The 15,979-nt window shown below is 39.5% G+C and overlaps 1 protein-coding gene across 5 annotated transcripts in view; it reads left to right on the top strand.

Moving 5' to 3' along the window:
* The window catches only part of POGZ (pogo transposable element derived with ZNF domain), a 52,369-nt gene that overhangs the window by 9,856 nt on the left and 26,534 nt on the right, over positions 1-15,979 (top strand). For 2 of the 5 annotated variants that reach the window (XM_011285146.4, XM_023259157.2), the window contains 2 exons: positions 11,011-11,135; positions 12,157-12,315. In XM_011285146.4, coding sequence (XP_011283448.1) covers positions 11,012-11,135; positions 12,157-12,315 — 283 coding nt within the window. In that variant the 5' untranslated portion in view covers position 11,011. Of the gene's footprint in view, positions 1-5,752; positions 5,874-11,010; positions 11,136-12,156; positions 12,316-15,979 lie in introns of those variants that run through there. The other 3 variants (XM_023259160.2, XM_045033506.1, XM_045033505.1) reach the window with 2 other exon arrangements.

Below are 15,979 nucleotides of genomic sequence, written 5' to 3'. Positions count from 1 at the left end.
CCTGACCTGAGCCAAAATCAAGAGTTGGACACTCAACCAACTGAGCCACCCAGGTGCCCCAACCCCTAGTGTCTTCTAATTTAGTTTGGTGTGTGTGTGTGTGTGTGTGTGTGTGTGTGTGTGTGTGTGTGTCACATTTTTAAAGAGAACATGTTGCTACTTTTATAGAATGTTCTCTATTCTGCATTTGTCTGATTATTTCTTTATAGAATGTCCCACCTGGATTTACCTCATTATTTTCTTGTGCGGCTGCTTAACTTATTCCTCTATTGCTGTGTTTCCTACAAACTGCAAGTTAAATTTAAATACTTGATTTGTTGGGGGTTTTTTTTGTTTTTTTAATGTTTATTTTTCATTTTCGAGTGAGTGAGCACAAATAGGGGAGAGGCAGAGAGAGAAAGGGAGACACAGAATCCAAAGCAGGCTCCAGGCTCTGAGCTGTCAGGAGAGAGCCCGATATGGGCTTGAACCTAGAAACCAACCATGAGATCATGACCTGAGCTGAAGTCAGATGCTCAACCAACTGAGCCACCCAAGCACCCCTTGATTTGATTAAGGTTAACCATAATTGTCAGTGGCTTGTTTGTTGTTTATACCAGTTGATGAGAGGCAGAGTCTGAATTATCTGCTAACATTTTTCTGTTTAAACTTAAGTACTGTCATAACTTTTGGTGTTTGAGATAATAGAGCTACCTTTGTAACTTACAGTTCAAATATAACAACAAGACCTTGAGAAAGAATGCAGAAGTAAGTTTGCTTCATGTCCTTTTGGTTCACTGCCCTCTGAGAAAATGAGTTGGAAGTTGGACAGGCAAGGAGGGTAGATATATTTAGCAGAAGCAAACCATAGTGGAATTGTAAAGGGGTCAAAACCAGAAATTTAGAAATGGAGATTAGGGGCACCTGGGTGGCTCAGTCAGTTAAGCATCCAACTCTTGATTTCGGCTCAAGTCATGATGTCATGGTTCGTGAGATGATTACAAGGTTTGTTTCACGTTATAATCATCTATCTGTGAAACTTGATTTTATCTTCGTGTTCATTTGACAACTTCTGTGCCATTCTTTTCTTGCCCAAGTACCTAATTTCTCCTCAAAACAGTCAATCCTCTAAAATTATGGTTACTATTAATTTTATTGGTTACTATCAGTATGTTATTGTCAATATTGACTAGTGAATAATTTTTGTGGATATAATTTCCCAAAGTCCTTTAACCTAATTTCCATTTCTTCTTCTTTTTTTTTTTTTTTAATGTTTATTTATTTATTTTGAGAGAGAAAGAGTGCGGGTTGGGAAGGGGGCAGAGGGAGAGATAGAGAATCTTAAGCAGGTTCCACGCTCAGTGTGGAGCTGGATGCAGGTTTGATCCTGTGACCCTGAGATCATGACCTGAGCCGAAATCAAGAGTCAGATGCTCCAACTGAGTCACTCAGGCACCCAAGAAATGATAGTTCTTTATGCATAGAATGTGGGATGATAGCTTTAAAAAAATTTTCCCCTTCAGGGCCACCTGGGTGACTCAGTCGGTTAAGTGTCCAACTTCAGCTCAGATCATGATCTCGTGGTTTGTGAGTTTGAGCCCCACATCGGGCTCTCCACTCTCAGCACAGAGCTAGCTTCAGATCCTGTCTCTCGTTCTTTCTGCCCCTCCCCTGTTTGTGCGTGCGCGTGCTCTCTCTCTCTCTTTCAAAAATAAAATTAAACATTGAAAAAAAATGTCCATTTCAGAGCATGGATTCCATTTGATCAGAGTTTCTTAATCTTGGCACTATTGATGTTTTAGAGCAGGTAAGTCCCTAGCTGACCTGTGTATTATAGGATGTTTAGTAGCATCCCTGGCCACTGCCCACTAGATGGATGCCAGTAGCAGCCCTCCCCAGTCCTACCTATAGTTATGTCTACCAAAAATTTCTGTAGACATTGCCAAATGTCTTCTGGAGGGCAAGTAGTCCCCATTTTTGAGTATCATTGAGTTGGATAAAATCCACTGGCATGTGTGAAGAAGATTCCTTAATGATGCCCTTTATGATTTGGTTTCCCTTTAACAGCTGTCAAACCCAAGTTTCTTCCTCAGGTAGGCTCCACTGTGTGCCTGGTATATGCTGGAGAACAGTGGGACATGATGAAATTTTTTATCTCTCTTGGGAATTTTATTGAAGGGAGAAATAAGGTCTTTGTTTATAAGTCAAGTTGTAGGCCTTTTGCTTTATCTAAACCTCCCACCCCCTTCCACCTTGGAAAGGAACCTTACCAGCTATTTGAGCTTATATGCTGTGGATAAAGTTTTTGTTAGGAATAGTTAAGAAATTTGTTTGATATCTTTGAGGTGATCTGTCGTTGTTTTGGCATTCAAGAAAAGACTGTCTTTAGGGGCACCTTGGTGGCTCAGTCAGTTAAGTGTCTGACTCTTGATTTTTGGCTCAGGTCATAATCTCATGGGTTCATGAGATTGAGCCCGTGCCTGGCTCTGTGCTGACTGCACAGAGCCTGCTTGGGATTCTCTGTCTCTTTCTCTATCCCTTCCCCACTTTGGATACCTGCTCTCTCTCAAAATAAATAAACATTAAAAAAAAGACTGTCTTTCAAAAAATAGTTGCTTGCAAAAGGACTTGATTAAACTAAATGTATCCTTTTTGATTGTCCTTAAAAATTTTTAAGTACAGTTGACCCTTGAAAGGTGTGGGGGTTATGGATATTAACAGCCCGATAACCTCCCCAGTCAAAAATCTACGTATAACTTTTGACTTCCCAAGAACTTAACTGCTAATGGCAAGAACTGTGAGAGATCATTTTTTTACTGTGATAACACAATTTACTGGAGAGATCAGCTGCTCAAGTGATGTTTTAAGGGGACATTGGGATACCACAATGCTTGAGCTCACTGCAGTTAGTAATAGGAGGTGGCTACAAAATTATTACAGTAGTACAATATATACTACAGTTAATTTAATGCAGTTATTTAATACTGCATGTTTGTTTACATTTCTCTATTGCAAATGCCACCATGTACAGTCTGTAGGTGTGTAAATTTTGATGAATTTTGACTTTTTTAATTTGTGTATATTTTATGGTAGTAAATGATAAATGAGTATCTAAATGTATTTTATGAATTCAAGACATAGCTACCTTCTTCTTATTTTGTTTTTTGACATTTCTAGGCTACACAGTTCGTCTGTGAGGTTTTTCAAATTGTCACAAATCTCCAAACTTTTCCGGTATGTTTATTGAAAAAAAAAAAAAATCTATACGTAGGCTTGCCCAGCTCAAACCCATATTGTTCAAGGGTCAACTGTATATGTAAATTCTGCCCTTCAGGAAAATGACCCAGCCTTCTTGTTAGGGGAAGGGAAGAGGTTGGGGATAGGGGAAGAGTGGAAGTAATGAGATTAATGAGAATTTTTTGCTCAGTAAATATGTTACAAGACTGAGAAATCTCAAAGAATTTAAGGAGAAAATAGAATTTTTTTAGTTTCTAAAACATGTTCTTTGTGGATGTGGCACATTCTGCCAAATGCCATGGGAGTGAAATTGAAGATAGCTGACTAATAATCGGTGGTTGATATGAAGATTATTTTATTTTATCTTTTAAAATGTTTATTCATTCTGAGAGAGAGAGAGAGAGAGAGAGAACACATAGGGGAGGGCATAGAGAGAGGGAGAGAGAGAATCCCAGTCAGGCTCCACACTTACTGCGGATCCTGGGACTTGATCCCACTAACTGTGAGACCATGACCTTAGCCAAAATTAAGAGTCAAATGCTCAACCAGTTGAGGCACCAAGATGCCCCTGGAGATAATTTTATATTAAAAAAATTTTTTTTGTAGTTTATTTTTTGAGGGGGAGAGAGCAAGCAAACAGGAGAGGGGCAGAGAGCCGGGGGCGGGGTGGGGGTGGGGGATCCCAAGCAGCCTCCACCTGTCCACACAGAGCCAGATGTGGGGATTGAACTCATGAACTGTGATATCATGTCCTGAGCCAAAATCTGGAGTCACACTTAATTGACTAAACCACCCAGGTGCCCCTAATTTTATATTAAAAGTGAGCAGAGGGACGTCTCGCTGGCTCAGTTGGAATAGCATGCAGATCTTGATCTTGGGGTTGTGAGTTTGAGCCCCACATCAGGCTATCTGCTGTCAGCACAGATCCTGCTTTGGATCCTCTGCCCCCCTTCTCTCTGCCCCTCCCCCACTCGTTCTCTCTCTCTCTCTCTCACTCTCTCTCTCTCTCTCTCTCTCTCAATAAATAAATAAGTAAATAAATAAATAAATAAATAAACAAACTTTTAAAAATCTTAAAAAAAAAAAAAATGAGCAGAAAGGTCCCGAGCATCTAGACTGTGGTCTTGGAACATCATTTCCCACCAATAGGAATCAGAGCTCCTTAAAGAAATGGCATATTCTGGGTCTGGGGAAGGAAATATGTGAACTGATCCTGGAGCTATTAGATTGCCAGGATTTTAGTAGACACCTTACTAAGGTGTCAGAAGGACTGGGAAGCCAGCTGAAGTTTGGCCAAAATAGGACACTTTTGAGTATCAATAAAGATAACTGCAGTGGACCAAAACACGTAAATTATGTTTAAAATATGATACCATAATGATAGTTTAAGAGCAAGCTTATTCACTTTGGTGAAATACTATTGCATCATTATTTTGAAAACTGGTAAATAAAGGGAAAAAAAGCAAGATAGAAGGAATCAAGACTTTACTATGTGAACTGCACCATGGGTAACCAAATAATATAAATGTTTGGGCTTTTTTGGATTTTTTGTTTTGTTTTTTAAGTTTATTTTGAGAGCACAAGCACAAGTTGGGGAGGGACAGAGAGAGAGGGGGCGGAGGATCCAAAGTGGGCTCTGCACAGTCAACTGGAACTCACAAAACCCTGAGATCATGACCTGAGCTAAAATCAAGAGTTGAATGCTCAACCAACTCAGCCACCCAGGTGCCCCTACTTGTTTTTTTTAAATAGAAGCGTTCTAGTTAATAAATGAAAGAAGGACAGATTTAGAATGATTAGATCCAGCATCGAGCATTCCCCCAGATGGAAGAAAACTCTACCCTTAAGAGTAGTCTTCGGGGGGGAGGGAGAGTTCATCCTGTATATAATCATGCCACTAGATCCAACTGTCAATTTCAGGATATCCAGGGGGACAGAGGCATATAGTAAACGCTATGGATATGTGATCAACAATATCCAGGTTGTAGAATCTACAAGAGATGAACTGGTTCTTCAACAAATAAATGGCAAGGGAGGGAAAAAAATGATTTATAAATTAAAAGACTTAAACTTATCAAATAATCATAATATATGGACCTTATTTGGATCCTAATTCAGACAAACTTTAAGAAACTATGGTACAGAGAAAGACAGATACCATATGGTTTCACTCTTACGTGGATCTTGAGAAACTTAACAGAAACCCATGGGGGAGGGGAAGGGAAAAAAAAAAAAAAAAAGGTTAGAGTGGGAGAGAGCCAAAGCATAAGAGACTGTTAAAAACTGAGAACAAACTGAGGGTTGATGGGGGGTGGGAGGGAGGGGAGGGTGGGTGATGGGTATTGAGGAGGGCACCTTTTGGGATGAGCCCTGGGTGTTGTATGGAAACCAATTTGACAATAAATTTCATATATTGAAAAAAAAAAAGTATGGTATTTGAGAGAAATTGAAATTTGAATGTTGACTAAATGATATTAAGGGACTACGAATTTTTAGGCATGCAATGGTACAATTTTTTTTCTTTTGTTATATCTTTCAGGTCCTTATCTTTTAGAGGTCCATGCCAAAATATTTATGAATAATGTAGAGATTAGCTTCAATATAAGATGAAGAAGGGAGGCATAGATAAAACAATTTTGGGTTGATAATTTTTGAAGGTGGGTGATAGATACATCTCTACTTTTGTATTTAATTAGAATTTATATCACATTTAAAAAAATAGAAGAAAAGAATCACAACAGTCTTGATTCAGAGACTCACAGTTATAATATGATGAAAGTTTGCCCCTTCACTTGGTTTTGGTATGATTCTCAAATTTTCTGTCCATCTCACATTTTCCTCTTGATGTGGCACTGTGTTCCCTATGTGCTGGCCTTTTCTGAAATTCACATTTTTGCCTGGCAGTTTTTCAGAAGAAATTAAAATGCCCCTAAATTGGGTAAGGATTGAATCTCAACATGTTTGTTTGTTAATGTGAGAAGTATCCAAGTCAGAAATACACTTAAAGCAAAGTAATAGAGAAGAGACAGAAAAAAAAAAAATCCAGGTGTTTTTGTTTTTGTTTTCCTTATGAGAAGTTAAATTAAAAGATTTGGTGTGGAAAGAGGTTAACGTGAGTAGAATGATAGTTTGAGAAGATGTATACATTGCAGTACTGGGCATTTAGTAATTCCTGTCTTCTTTAATCAAAAATAGTTGAAAGGTAACTATGTGCTACCTGCCATGGGTCACTGAGCACCACAGAGTTACCGTGTTTTCTCATGATCATCTTGATAGAGATGTTAAATATGGCATTTCTTCATATTAATGAAGATTTCTTTTTGATAACTGGAAAACTACAAGAAGGGTGCTAAATTTGCATGTTTCAAGTTTGTGAAGTATTTAGGTTGATATCTCTATTGTGGTAGGGCCTGTCTTTTCCACAGTTTTTTGACCCTGAGCTATAGATGGTAAAATGAAGGATCACGCTTAGAGACAACAGTCTAGGTCAGGACTGTTTGAAAAACTTGGTTTCACTGTCTTTCAGAGATGTTTGGATGGATGTGAAATATGCTCAGTCAGCAGATTGGTTATTTATTTTTTTCTGGGTTGACAAGCCTTATTGGTTAATTTGTCTTGTTTGCTGTAAAGAACTTGAAAAATATTTTGAGTTGAATTTTCTGCTCATTTTGAATCTTAATTTACATTGGATGTCTTGGCAGAACATATACATGGGGAGTTCTTCTGTCTTGATAAAAAGTAGTTAGGCCACAAACATCTTTCTTAGCCATTTTTTTTTTTTCAAATCTACCTTTCCCACTCTTTCTGTTTATTAGAGTATCTTTTTCATGGGAGGACTAGCATTGTTTGACTTTGATCAGATGGAAGAAACTTTCTTTTTTATTTTAGAGAGAGGGCACACCCATGGAGGAGGGGCAGAGATGGGGAGAGAGAAACTCAAGTGGACTCTCTGCTCAGCGCAGAGTCCCACACGGGGCTCAATCCCACAACCCTGCATGACCTGACCTGAAATCAAGAGTCAGATGCTCAACTGACTGAGCTACCCTGGCTCCCCAGAAGAAACTTTGAATATTATTCTTAAGGTTCATTGCTGGATTGCCTGGGTGGCTCAGGTGGTTGTAAGCATCTGACTTTGCCTCAGATCATGATCTCACAGTTTGTGATTTCGAGCCCCCCCTCCCCCCCCCCCGCATCGGGCTCTGTACTGACAGTTCAGAGCCTGGAGCCTGCTTCAGATTCTGGGTCTCCCTCTCCCTGCCCCTCCCCTGCTTGTGTGCTCGCGGGCTCTCGCTCGCTCTCTCTCTCTCTCTCTCTCTCTCTCTCTCTCAAAAATAAGTAAACATTAAAAAATATTTTTAAAAAATTTATTGCTTCATAAAATGAAACATGCACTCAGTCCCTTAAAATATTAGAAGTAGTTTAGGTAAAGACCAGCCTTTTGGATATGCTATTAAAATATCCATAGGCATGACACTGAAAACCACAATTTGCATTCAGCTACCTCTATTTACTCTGAAGGAAAGTTTTCTTCTGATGCTCAGCATATGTATGGGGAGTTTGCTTGCAGCTGGTCAGAGTTGAAAGAAAGTGCTTGAGAACCATCCCCAGAACTTATCATCCACAGTTTATATTCATTCTACCAGATGTTTGATATCCATGCATTAATTAATTGTTGGTTATGGGCTCTAAGAAAGTTACATAGTAGAGAACTGGTGTAAGATTAAATAGTTTAAAAAGTTGCTTAGAATGATATCTTTTTCAGTAAAACTAGTCTGGACACTACAGAAGTTTGTGTTGTGTAGTCTTTGCTCAAGGACTGCCTGTGGTATGGATTTGGCTCTTTTTTTTAAGTTTATTTTTGAGAGAGACAACACAGCAGGGGAAGGGCAGAGAGAGAGGGAGACAAAGAATCTGAAGCAGGCTCCAGGCTCTGAGCTGTCAGCACAAAGCCTGATGTGGGGCTTGAACCCACAAGCTGTTAGATCATGACCTTAGCCAAAGTTGAAGTTGGAAGCTTAACCAACTGAGCCACCCAGGCACCCCACCCTTCTTTTTAATTCTGTTTCTGGCTAGCATTGTCTTTTGTATATTTATGTTAAATATGAAACTAAGAAAATTTAAGTTGATACCTTATGTGTTTTTCTTTCCTTGCTCACATTTTCTCCCCACTATGGTCCTGGCCTGGGAAGACAAAAATAATTAGAATTTAGAGACCAGTTAGAATCGAGTTAGGCACTTTAGCCATTGAAACTGTGGGCACTTGGTTGTAGCCAACTCAGTGGGGCGTTGGCTGGATTTTTTTTTTTTTAATTTTAGTTAACATACAATGCAATATTGGTTTAAGGAGTAGAATTCGGTGATGCATCACTTACATAAAACACCCAGTGCTCATCATAAGTGCCCTCCTTAGTACCCATCACGCTGCCTGGATATTTTAAATTTTCAAGGGAACAACGCCATCTGTTGGGCACCTTAAAAATGAATCCTGTCACGTTCTATGGACCCAACTATTTAGACTAGTTTTAGGTTGGTTTTTGGCATAGAGATGTCAAAAAAAGTTTCTGAAATACTAAGGGCACTGTGAGAGCCTTTGCATTAAAAGATTTATTTGAGCATTGAGCAGTAACGCTATTATAATTCCAAGACAAAGAAGTTGACCTTTAGGCTACTGATGTTGGGGGGCAGAATAGCAGTAGCTCTTTTTTATTTTTATTTTTTACTTATTTTTGAGAGGAGGAGGCTGAGAGAGAGGGAGAGAGACAATCTCAAGCAGGCTCCGTGCTGACAGCCCAGAGCCCTACGCAGGTGAAATCAAGAGTCGGATGGATGCTGGGACACCTGGGTGGCTCAGTCAGTTAAGTATCCTACTCTTGGTTTCAGCTCAGGTCGTGATCTTGTGATTTGTGAGTTTGAGCCCCACATTTGGCTCTGTGCTGACAGTATGGAGCCTGCTTGGGATTTTCTCTCTCTCCCTCTCTCTTTGCCCCTCTTGCACTCTGTCTCAAAATAAATAAACTTAAAAAAAAAAAGTGAATGCTTAACTGAGGCATCCAGGTGTGCCTAGCAATAGCTCTTTGTTTGCACTGCAGAGGTGCAGGCTTTGTGTTTATAAGAAACATGTAGGTGACTGGGTAGCTCAGTCAGTTGAGTGTCCATCCTGCTCTTGATTTTGGCTTAGGTCATGATCTTGTGGTTCATGGGATCAGGTCCCACATTGAATTCCGTGCTGACAGTGCAGAGCCTGCTTAGGATTCTCTCTCTCTCTCTCTCTCTCTCTCTCTCTCTCTCTCTCTCTCTCTCCCCCCTCCCTCCGTCTCTCCCTCCGTCTCTCCCTCTCTCTCCCCCTCTCCCGCTCTCTAAAAATAAATAAATAAACTTGAAAAAGAAAAAGCATGTAACTTAGGTGTTTTCAAATTAAAGGCTCACTCCCAAGTCATGGTGGAGTACAAGAATACAATTTGGAGGGGAAAAGAACTACCACCCACTTTCTGAATTCTGGGCAGTCTAGAATTTGACCCTGCAGCATCACCTTTTTGAAAGAGCAGCTAACAGCCTAAGTTTGTAAAGTGGGAATGTAGTGTGACAAGTGAGGTTCTTATCCTGGGTGTAAAATTTAAGAGACTGCAAAAAGGCTCAGGAATAAAAGAGTATTTTAACATAGTAAAAGAATACTATTAATATGAAAAAGTTCATAATGAGCAAAATATACCTTTTTTACTTTTTTTTTTTTTTTTTTTTTTTTTGAGAGAGAGAGCACATGAGCAGGGAGGAAAAGGGCAGAGGGAGAGAGAGCGCATCTTAAGCAGGCTCCACGCCCTGCCTGGAGCCTGACATGTGACTCAATCCCACAATCCTGGGATCATGACCTGAGCCAAAATCAAGAGTCAGACACTCAACTGACTGAGCCACCCAGGTGCCCCTATTATTATTGTTTTTAAAGATTTTCTTCTTCAGTAATATCTGTACCCACAGTGGGACTCAAGTCACAACTCAGATCAAAAGTCATGTGCTCCACTGACTAAGCCAGCCAGGCACCCCCAAAACATACATTTTAATCAAAGACCCTGTACTTGGATGATTTGCCTCACCCTGATCATAGCCCTGGGTATTACAGATTAAACTTTTATACTCCTCTTACTGAATAATTGCTGTGAGCTCTTTCATAATTTGTTTTCAAGAATAAAACTTACAATGAGGCACCTGAGAGGCTCAGTCAGTTAAGCGTCCTACTCTCAATTTCAGCTCAGGTCATGAAATTTGATCCCCAGTCAGGCTCTGCACTGACAGCTCAGAGCCTGGTTGGGATTCTCTGTCTCCCTCTCTCTGCCCCTCTCCCACTTGTGTGTGCTCTCTCTCTCTCTCAAAATAAATATTTTTAAGAGAGCAAAAGTTATAATTCTAGATCCTTCGAAATGTGGCAGTAGGGGGAGGTTAGGGGAAAGGGTAGAGGGAGCATAAGGGTGGATTGAAGAATCTGATTCCATATTTTGTATACAACCACTTCTCATTTTGAGGTCAATATCTTCTTAGGTCCAATATCTTTTTTTTTTTTTTTAATGTTTATTTATTTTAGAGAGAGAGACACAGAGTGTGAGCAGGGGAGGAGCAGAGAGAGAGGAAGACACAGAATCAGAAGCAGGCTGTAGGCTCCCAGCTATCAGCACAAGAGCCTGATGGGGCTCAAACTCAAAAACCGTGAGATCCTGACCTAAGCCAAAGTCAGACGCTTAACCGACTGAGCCACCCAGGCACCTCATTGAGGTCAGTATCTTATTTGGTCCTTTTTTCTTGTAGCATGGCGGACACCGACCTCTTTATGGAATGTGAGGAGGAGGAGCTGGAGCCATGGCAGAAAATCAGCGATGTCATTGAGGATTCTGTCGTTGAAGATTATAATTCAGTGGATAAAACTACTACAGGTAACAAAAACTCTTTTGATCTTGGATTGTTATTTAAACTGACTCAGTTGGATGGCATTTTTATTAAGAAAGTGTGAGGTGGAGAAAGACTTTTAAGAACCCAAGGATGGATGCCTCGTTTAAGAACCCAAGGATGGATGCCTCGTTGTGGCGCTGGTGCTTTTTTTTTTTTTTCTATGCTTTAGTCTGTAAAAATATCTCAGTTTCTTCATATGTGAAGCTAGAAACACTATGCTCAATTTATTTAAAACATTGAGAGTTGAGTTAACCAATGCTTAGCAATCATTTAGCAGTCCTCCTACCAAATGTACGAACAAGAACGCAAAGTAGTGTGTGTGGCAGTGTTCATTTATGTACCCAGTCAAACACAGGATCCCGTAGTCATTTTTCTCTTCTTTGTTTGTTTTACTTGACCTTGGTTTCCTTTGTGAGCTGAACAGAGTTTGCTTTGTGTCTGCCTTCATGAACAGTTTACAAACATAGGCTTGTTAGCTGCTCTTTCAAAAACGTGATGTTGCAGGGTCAAATTCTAGATTGCCCTAAATTCAGAGAGTGGGTGATGGTTCTTTCCCCCTGCTAAATTGTATCTGTTGCTCTCTTTATTTTTATCTTTCCTACCTTGAGACCTGAAGATGGCATTGGTTTAGGCTGAAACAGGACACAGTTCAGGATCTTGTGTATGGCTTATTATGTATGCATGGTTATAAATACCAATAGTGGTGATAATAAACCTTTGAGTCCTAGAGATTTCCTTGTGCTTTATAAGCAAAACCTTAAAATACTGGTTCAGTGAGCTCGTGATCTAAATTAACCAGGAAATATGAGATGAAGAAGGCATTGTGTCTAATTGGTGGAGCGAGGGACAAGTAGGAGGAGAAATCAGATGAACAGTTGGATTTGCAAAGAAAGCAGGAAACTTTTTGGCTGTAGAGACCCACAACAAGATGAAAGGGATTAGAACAATATCCTTTAGTGTCATCTGTCCCTGTCTCCAAGTGACTATGCCTCCCCTTCCCCACAGTTTCTGTGAGCCAGCAGCCAGTCTCGGCTCCAGTGCCCATCGCTGCCCATGCTTCTGTTGCTGGGCACCTCTCTACATCCACCACCGTTAGTAGCAGCGGGGCACAGAACAGCGACAGTACAAAGAAGACTCTTGTCACACTAATTGCCAACAACAATGGTAAGTGGGATTATTGGGAAATTCTTCCTGGGCCAGAGGGGTGAGAGAGAGAAATAAAGAGGTCTTAGGAACAGATGTACCTGTTTAGTTTTAGGTACTGAGATGGTTCTACTAGTTGGAGTGAATTTAGTAATGATTCTGTGATATGGAAGTGATTCAGTAGTGTTGCTGTTCCTTCTGAGTTAGTGCTGAATTGATGCTGGTCTTTCAAGTCTGAGGGCAGCTGATCTTGCTGCTGGTAATTTGTGGGAGAGAAAATGTAAACCCAAAATTCCTGACTATTAAAAAGATTGGGCGGGGGGGTGCTGTTTGATTGTTTTTGTTATTTTTTTAAGTAGAATAAGCCCCACTAGTTTGGTAAGAATTCTCCCAGGGCAGCTTTGTTCTGAATTTTCTTTGGCAGATTCATATGGTCATTGGTTCCTGGGTATGGAAAATAGGATAGGGTTGTTTTCTACTTGAAGGAAGTGGTGAAAGAGTGGTGCTTCTAGTGTATTTATTGACTAGAGCTGCATAGTATTGGTTTCTATTCATTTCTGATGACTGTTTTTACACTCTGAAGGCAAGTTATATCTTAAGATTCCTAAACTAGAATAAGCACCTTTATAGAATCATTGTGTTGCTGCAGAGGGCTTATTTTTAGTTGTTTTATTTCCTTTAAAAACAAAATAGCTTTATTAATACAAGAATAATATGTGTACTGTAGAAAAAGTAAACTGAAAAAAATAAAAGGAAGGAAAAAATTTTTTAACTGTGATCTCACTACCTGGAGATAACCATTTGTAATTCTTATTTTGTACATATATGTACTTTTATATACTCCCATATGGTATATGTTGTGATTTACTTTTTATAAAAATGGATCATACAGCCTCTACATTACTCTTTGCCTCCTTTTTCCCCTTAATATGTAATGAATATCTTCCCATTTTAATCAGTGTATGTCTGTAACATTGTTGATGAGTAAAGGTACAGTTAACCCTTGAACAACATGGGGGGCGCCAACTGTCTGCATAGTTGAAAATTTACATATAACTTTTGATTCCCCCCAAATTTAAGTACTGATAGCCTTCTGTTGATAAGTTGATTATCACAGATTTTGTATGTAATATGTATTATACTGTATTCTTACAATAAAGTAAGCTAGAGAAAAGAAAATGTTATACAGAAAATCATAAAAAAGAGAGATAACATAGTACTATACTATATTTATTAAAAAAAAATCCAGGGGTGCCTGGGTGGCTCAGTTGGGTGGGTGTCCAACTCTTGATTTCTGCTCTGGTCATAATCTCATGGTTTGATCCATGAGATCAAACCCCATGTCGGGCTCTGGCTGACAGCATGGAGCCTGCTTGGGATTCTCTCTCCCTCTTTCTCTGCCCTCTTCCCCCCTCCCCCATGCACACATACTTTCTCAAAAATAAATAAACTTAGGGACACCTGGGTGGCTCAGTCGGTTAAGCATCCGGCTTCAGCTCAGGTCGTGATCTCACAGTCCGTGAGTTCGAGCCCTGCATAGAGCTCTGTGCTGAGAGCTCAGAGCCTGGAGCCTGTTTCAGATTCTGTGTCTCCCTCTCTCTGCCCCTTCCCCACTCATGCCCTGTCTCTCAAAAATGAATAAATGTTAAAAAAAATTTTTTTTAAATAAAAATAAATAAACTTAAAAAAAAATCCATGTACAAGTGGACCTTCACAATTCAAACCTGTGTTGTTCAAGAGTCAACTGTATTTCCTGTTGTTTGGTTACTTATTATTAACGATAGTTGTAAAGGGCTATACTTGTACTTTAAAGAGCTATTGTGAGCATCTCTGTCTCTGTGTCTTTTCTCACCTCCTTACTTCTGAGAACATATTTATAAATGTCAAATTATTGGATCAAAACTCAGCATAGTTTTTAAGGCTTTTGATATTTTTCCTGGAATGACCATCTAGAAATGTTGTATCAGTTTATATTTCCATTAGAAGTACATATGGTGGTTTTATTTTTGGCTATAACCATTTTCTCCTCTACTGTTAGATATTTATTACAGTCCTTATTTTTTGTGATTACAAGCAGTGCTTGGTGAGCATTCTCAGGCATTGTATCTGTGTGCACTGTGTAAGCATATCTGCAGTAGAAAGTGAAATTGTTTGGATCAGGCATTTAAAACTTGATAGATGGTCTCAAATTGTCCTAATAGATTGCCCTGAATAATTGCCCACCAATAGCTCTTTCCTCATATTGCTGCCAACTTTAGGTACTATTGAACTTAAATCTAATTTCTGTAGGCATTTTTTTCAGTTGTTGGGTACTGAAAATACTATTTTTATTATATGAAACATCCTTAGAATTTTTTTGAACTTATAGATAGGGGCCCTTACATATATATATAAAGATGAGGAACCACTATCCAGAGGATTCTGTCATTTTACAGATGTGGAAACCAAAGGCCTAGAGAGTCTAAACAATGTGCTTAAAGTCAAATAGTTGGTAAGTGACTAAACTGGATTTGAATTGTCTAGATTTCAGTTTGTGTCCTTTCCTCTGTGTTATATTGCTTTCCTGTATTTCTCTTAAAATAATCTGTCAAAGTGCTGTTAGCAACCAGCATAACTAAATTTTTCTTTGATCGTACGATATTCCAAGGCTTATGAGGACACACTGACATGACCTAGTCTCCTTGACTCCTTGAATGGACTTTTGATTTCCGAGTCCACCTAGGGCTGTGTACAAAGTTAAAAAAAAAATCTATCTATATACAGATACTTCTAGTATTTAAATTAAAATGTTAACCCATGGGGGGTCTGGGTAGCTCAGTCAGTTGAACATCTGACTCTTGATTTCAGCTCAGCTCATGATCCCAGGGTCATGGAATCAAGGGTCTGCACTGAGCATAGAGCCTGCTGGGGATTTTCTCTCCTCTGTCCCTCTACCCCATTCTTTCTCTCTCTCTTTCTCAAAATAAATAAATAAATAAAACATTAACCCATGTTAGTGGGAAAAAAATTGGGTACAGACTGGTAACCAGTTACATATGTCGTGTGTATTCTTCCAAAACATTTTCATGCATAGATAAGCATGCATTAATAAATCCAATTTGCCTAGCCACCCCTCTTTTTGCATAATACAGGCAATTCTGTAACTTTTTAAATCTGATATTCTTTTTTTTTCTTTTTTGAGAGGGGGCATAAGTGAGAGAGAGGCAGAGACAGAGGGAGAGAGAGAGAGAATCCCACGAGAGGGAGAGAGAGAGAGGGAGAAGAGAGAGAGAAGTGGGGCTCACCCTAAGTGAGGCTCGAGCTCACGAACTGTGAGATCATGACCTGAGCTGAAGTCAGATGCTTAACCGACTGAGCCTCCCAGGCGCCCTTATCTGATATTCTTGAGATGCTAGTCTAGGTTTAAGGATGAGACTTCAGAATAGAGTGGATTTGGGGCACCTAAGTGGCTCAGTGGGTTAAAGTGTACCAGACTCTTGATTTCGTCTCAGATCGTGATCTAGAGTTCGTGGGATCAAGCTGACAGCACAGAGCCTGCTTAGGATTCTTTCGCTCTGCCCTTCCCCCACTCTCTCTCAAAAAAATAAATAAATAAAATAAAAATAAATAAATAAACAAATATTTAAAGCTGGTTGGGCTCCTGGTTATCAATAGCCACCTCCACCAATAATTATATTATAAAAAA

This window comes from Felis catus, chromosome C1 (assembly GCF_018350175.1).
Source record: "Felis catus isolate Fca126 chromosome C1, F.catus_Fca126_mat1.0, whole genome shotgun sequence".
NCBI classification, from domain to species: Eukaryota; Metazoa; Chordata; class Mammalia; order Carnivora; family Felidae; genus Felis; species Felis catus.
This window is presented reverse-complemented; position numbering and strand designations above follow the sequence as displayed.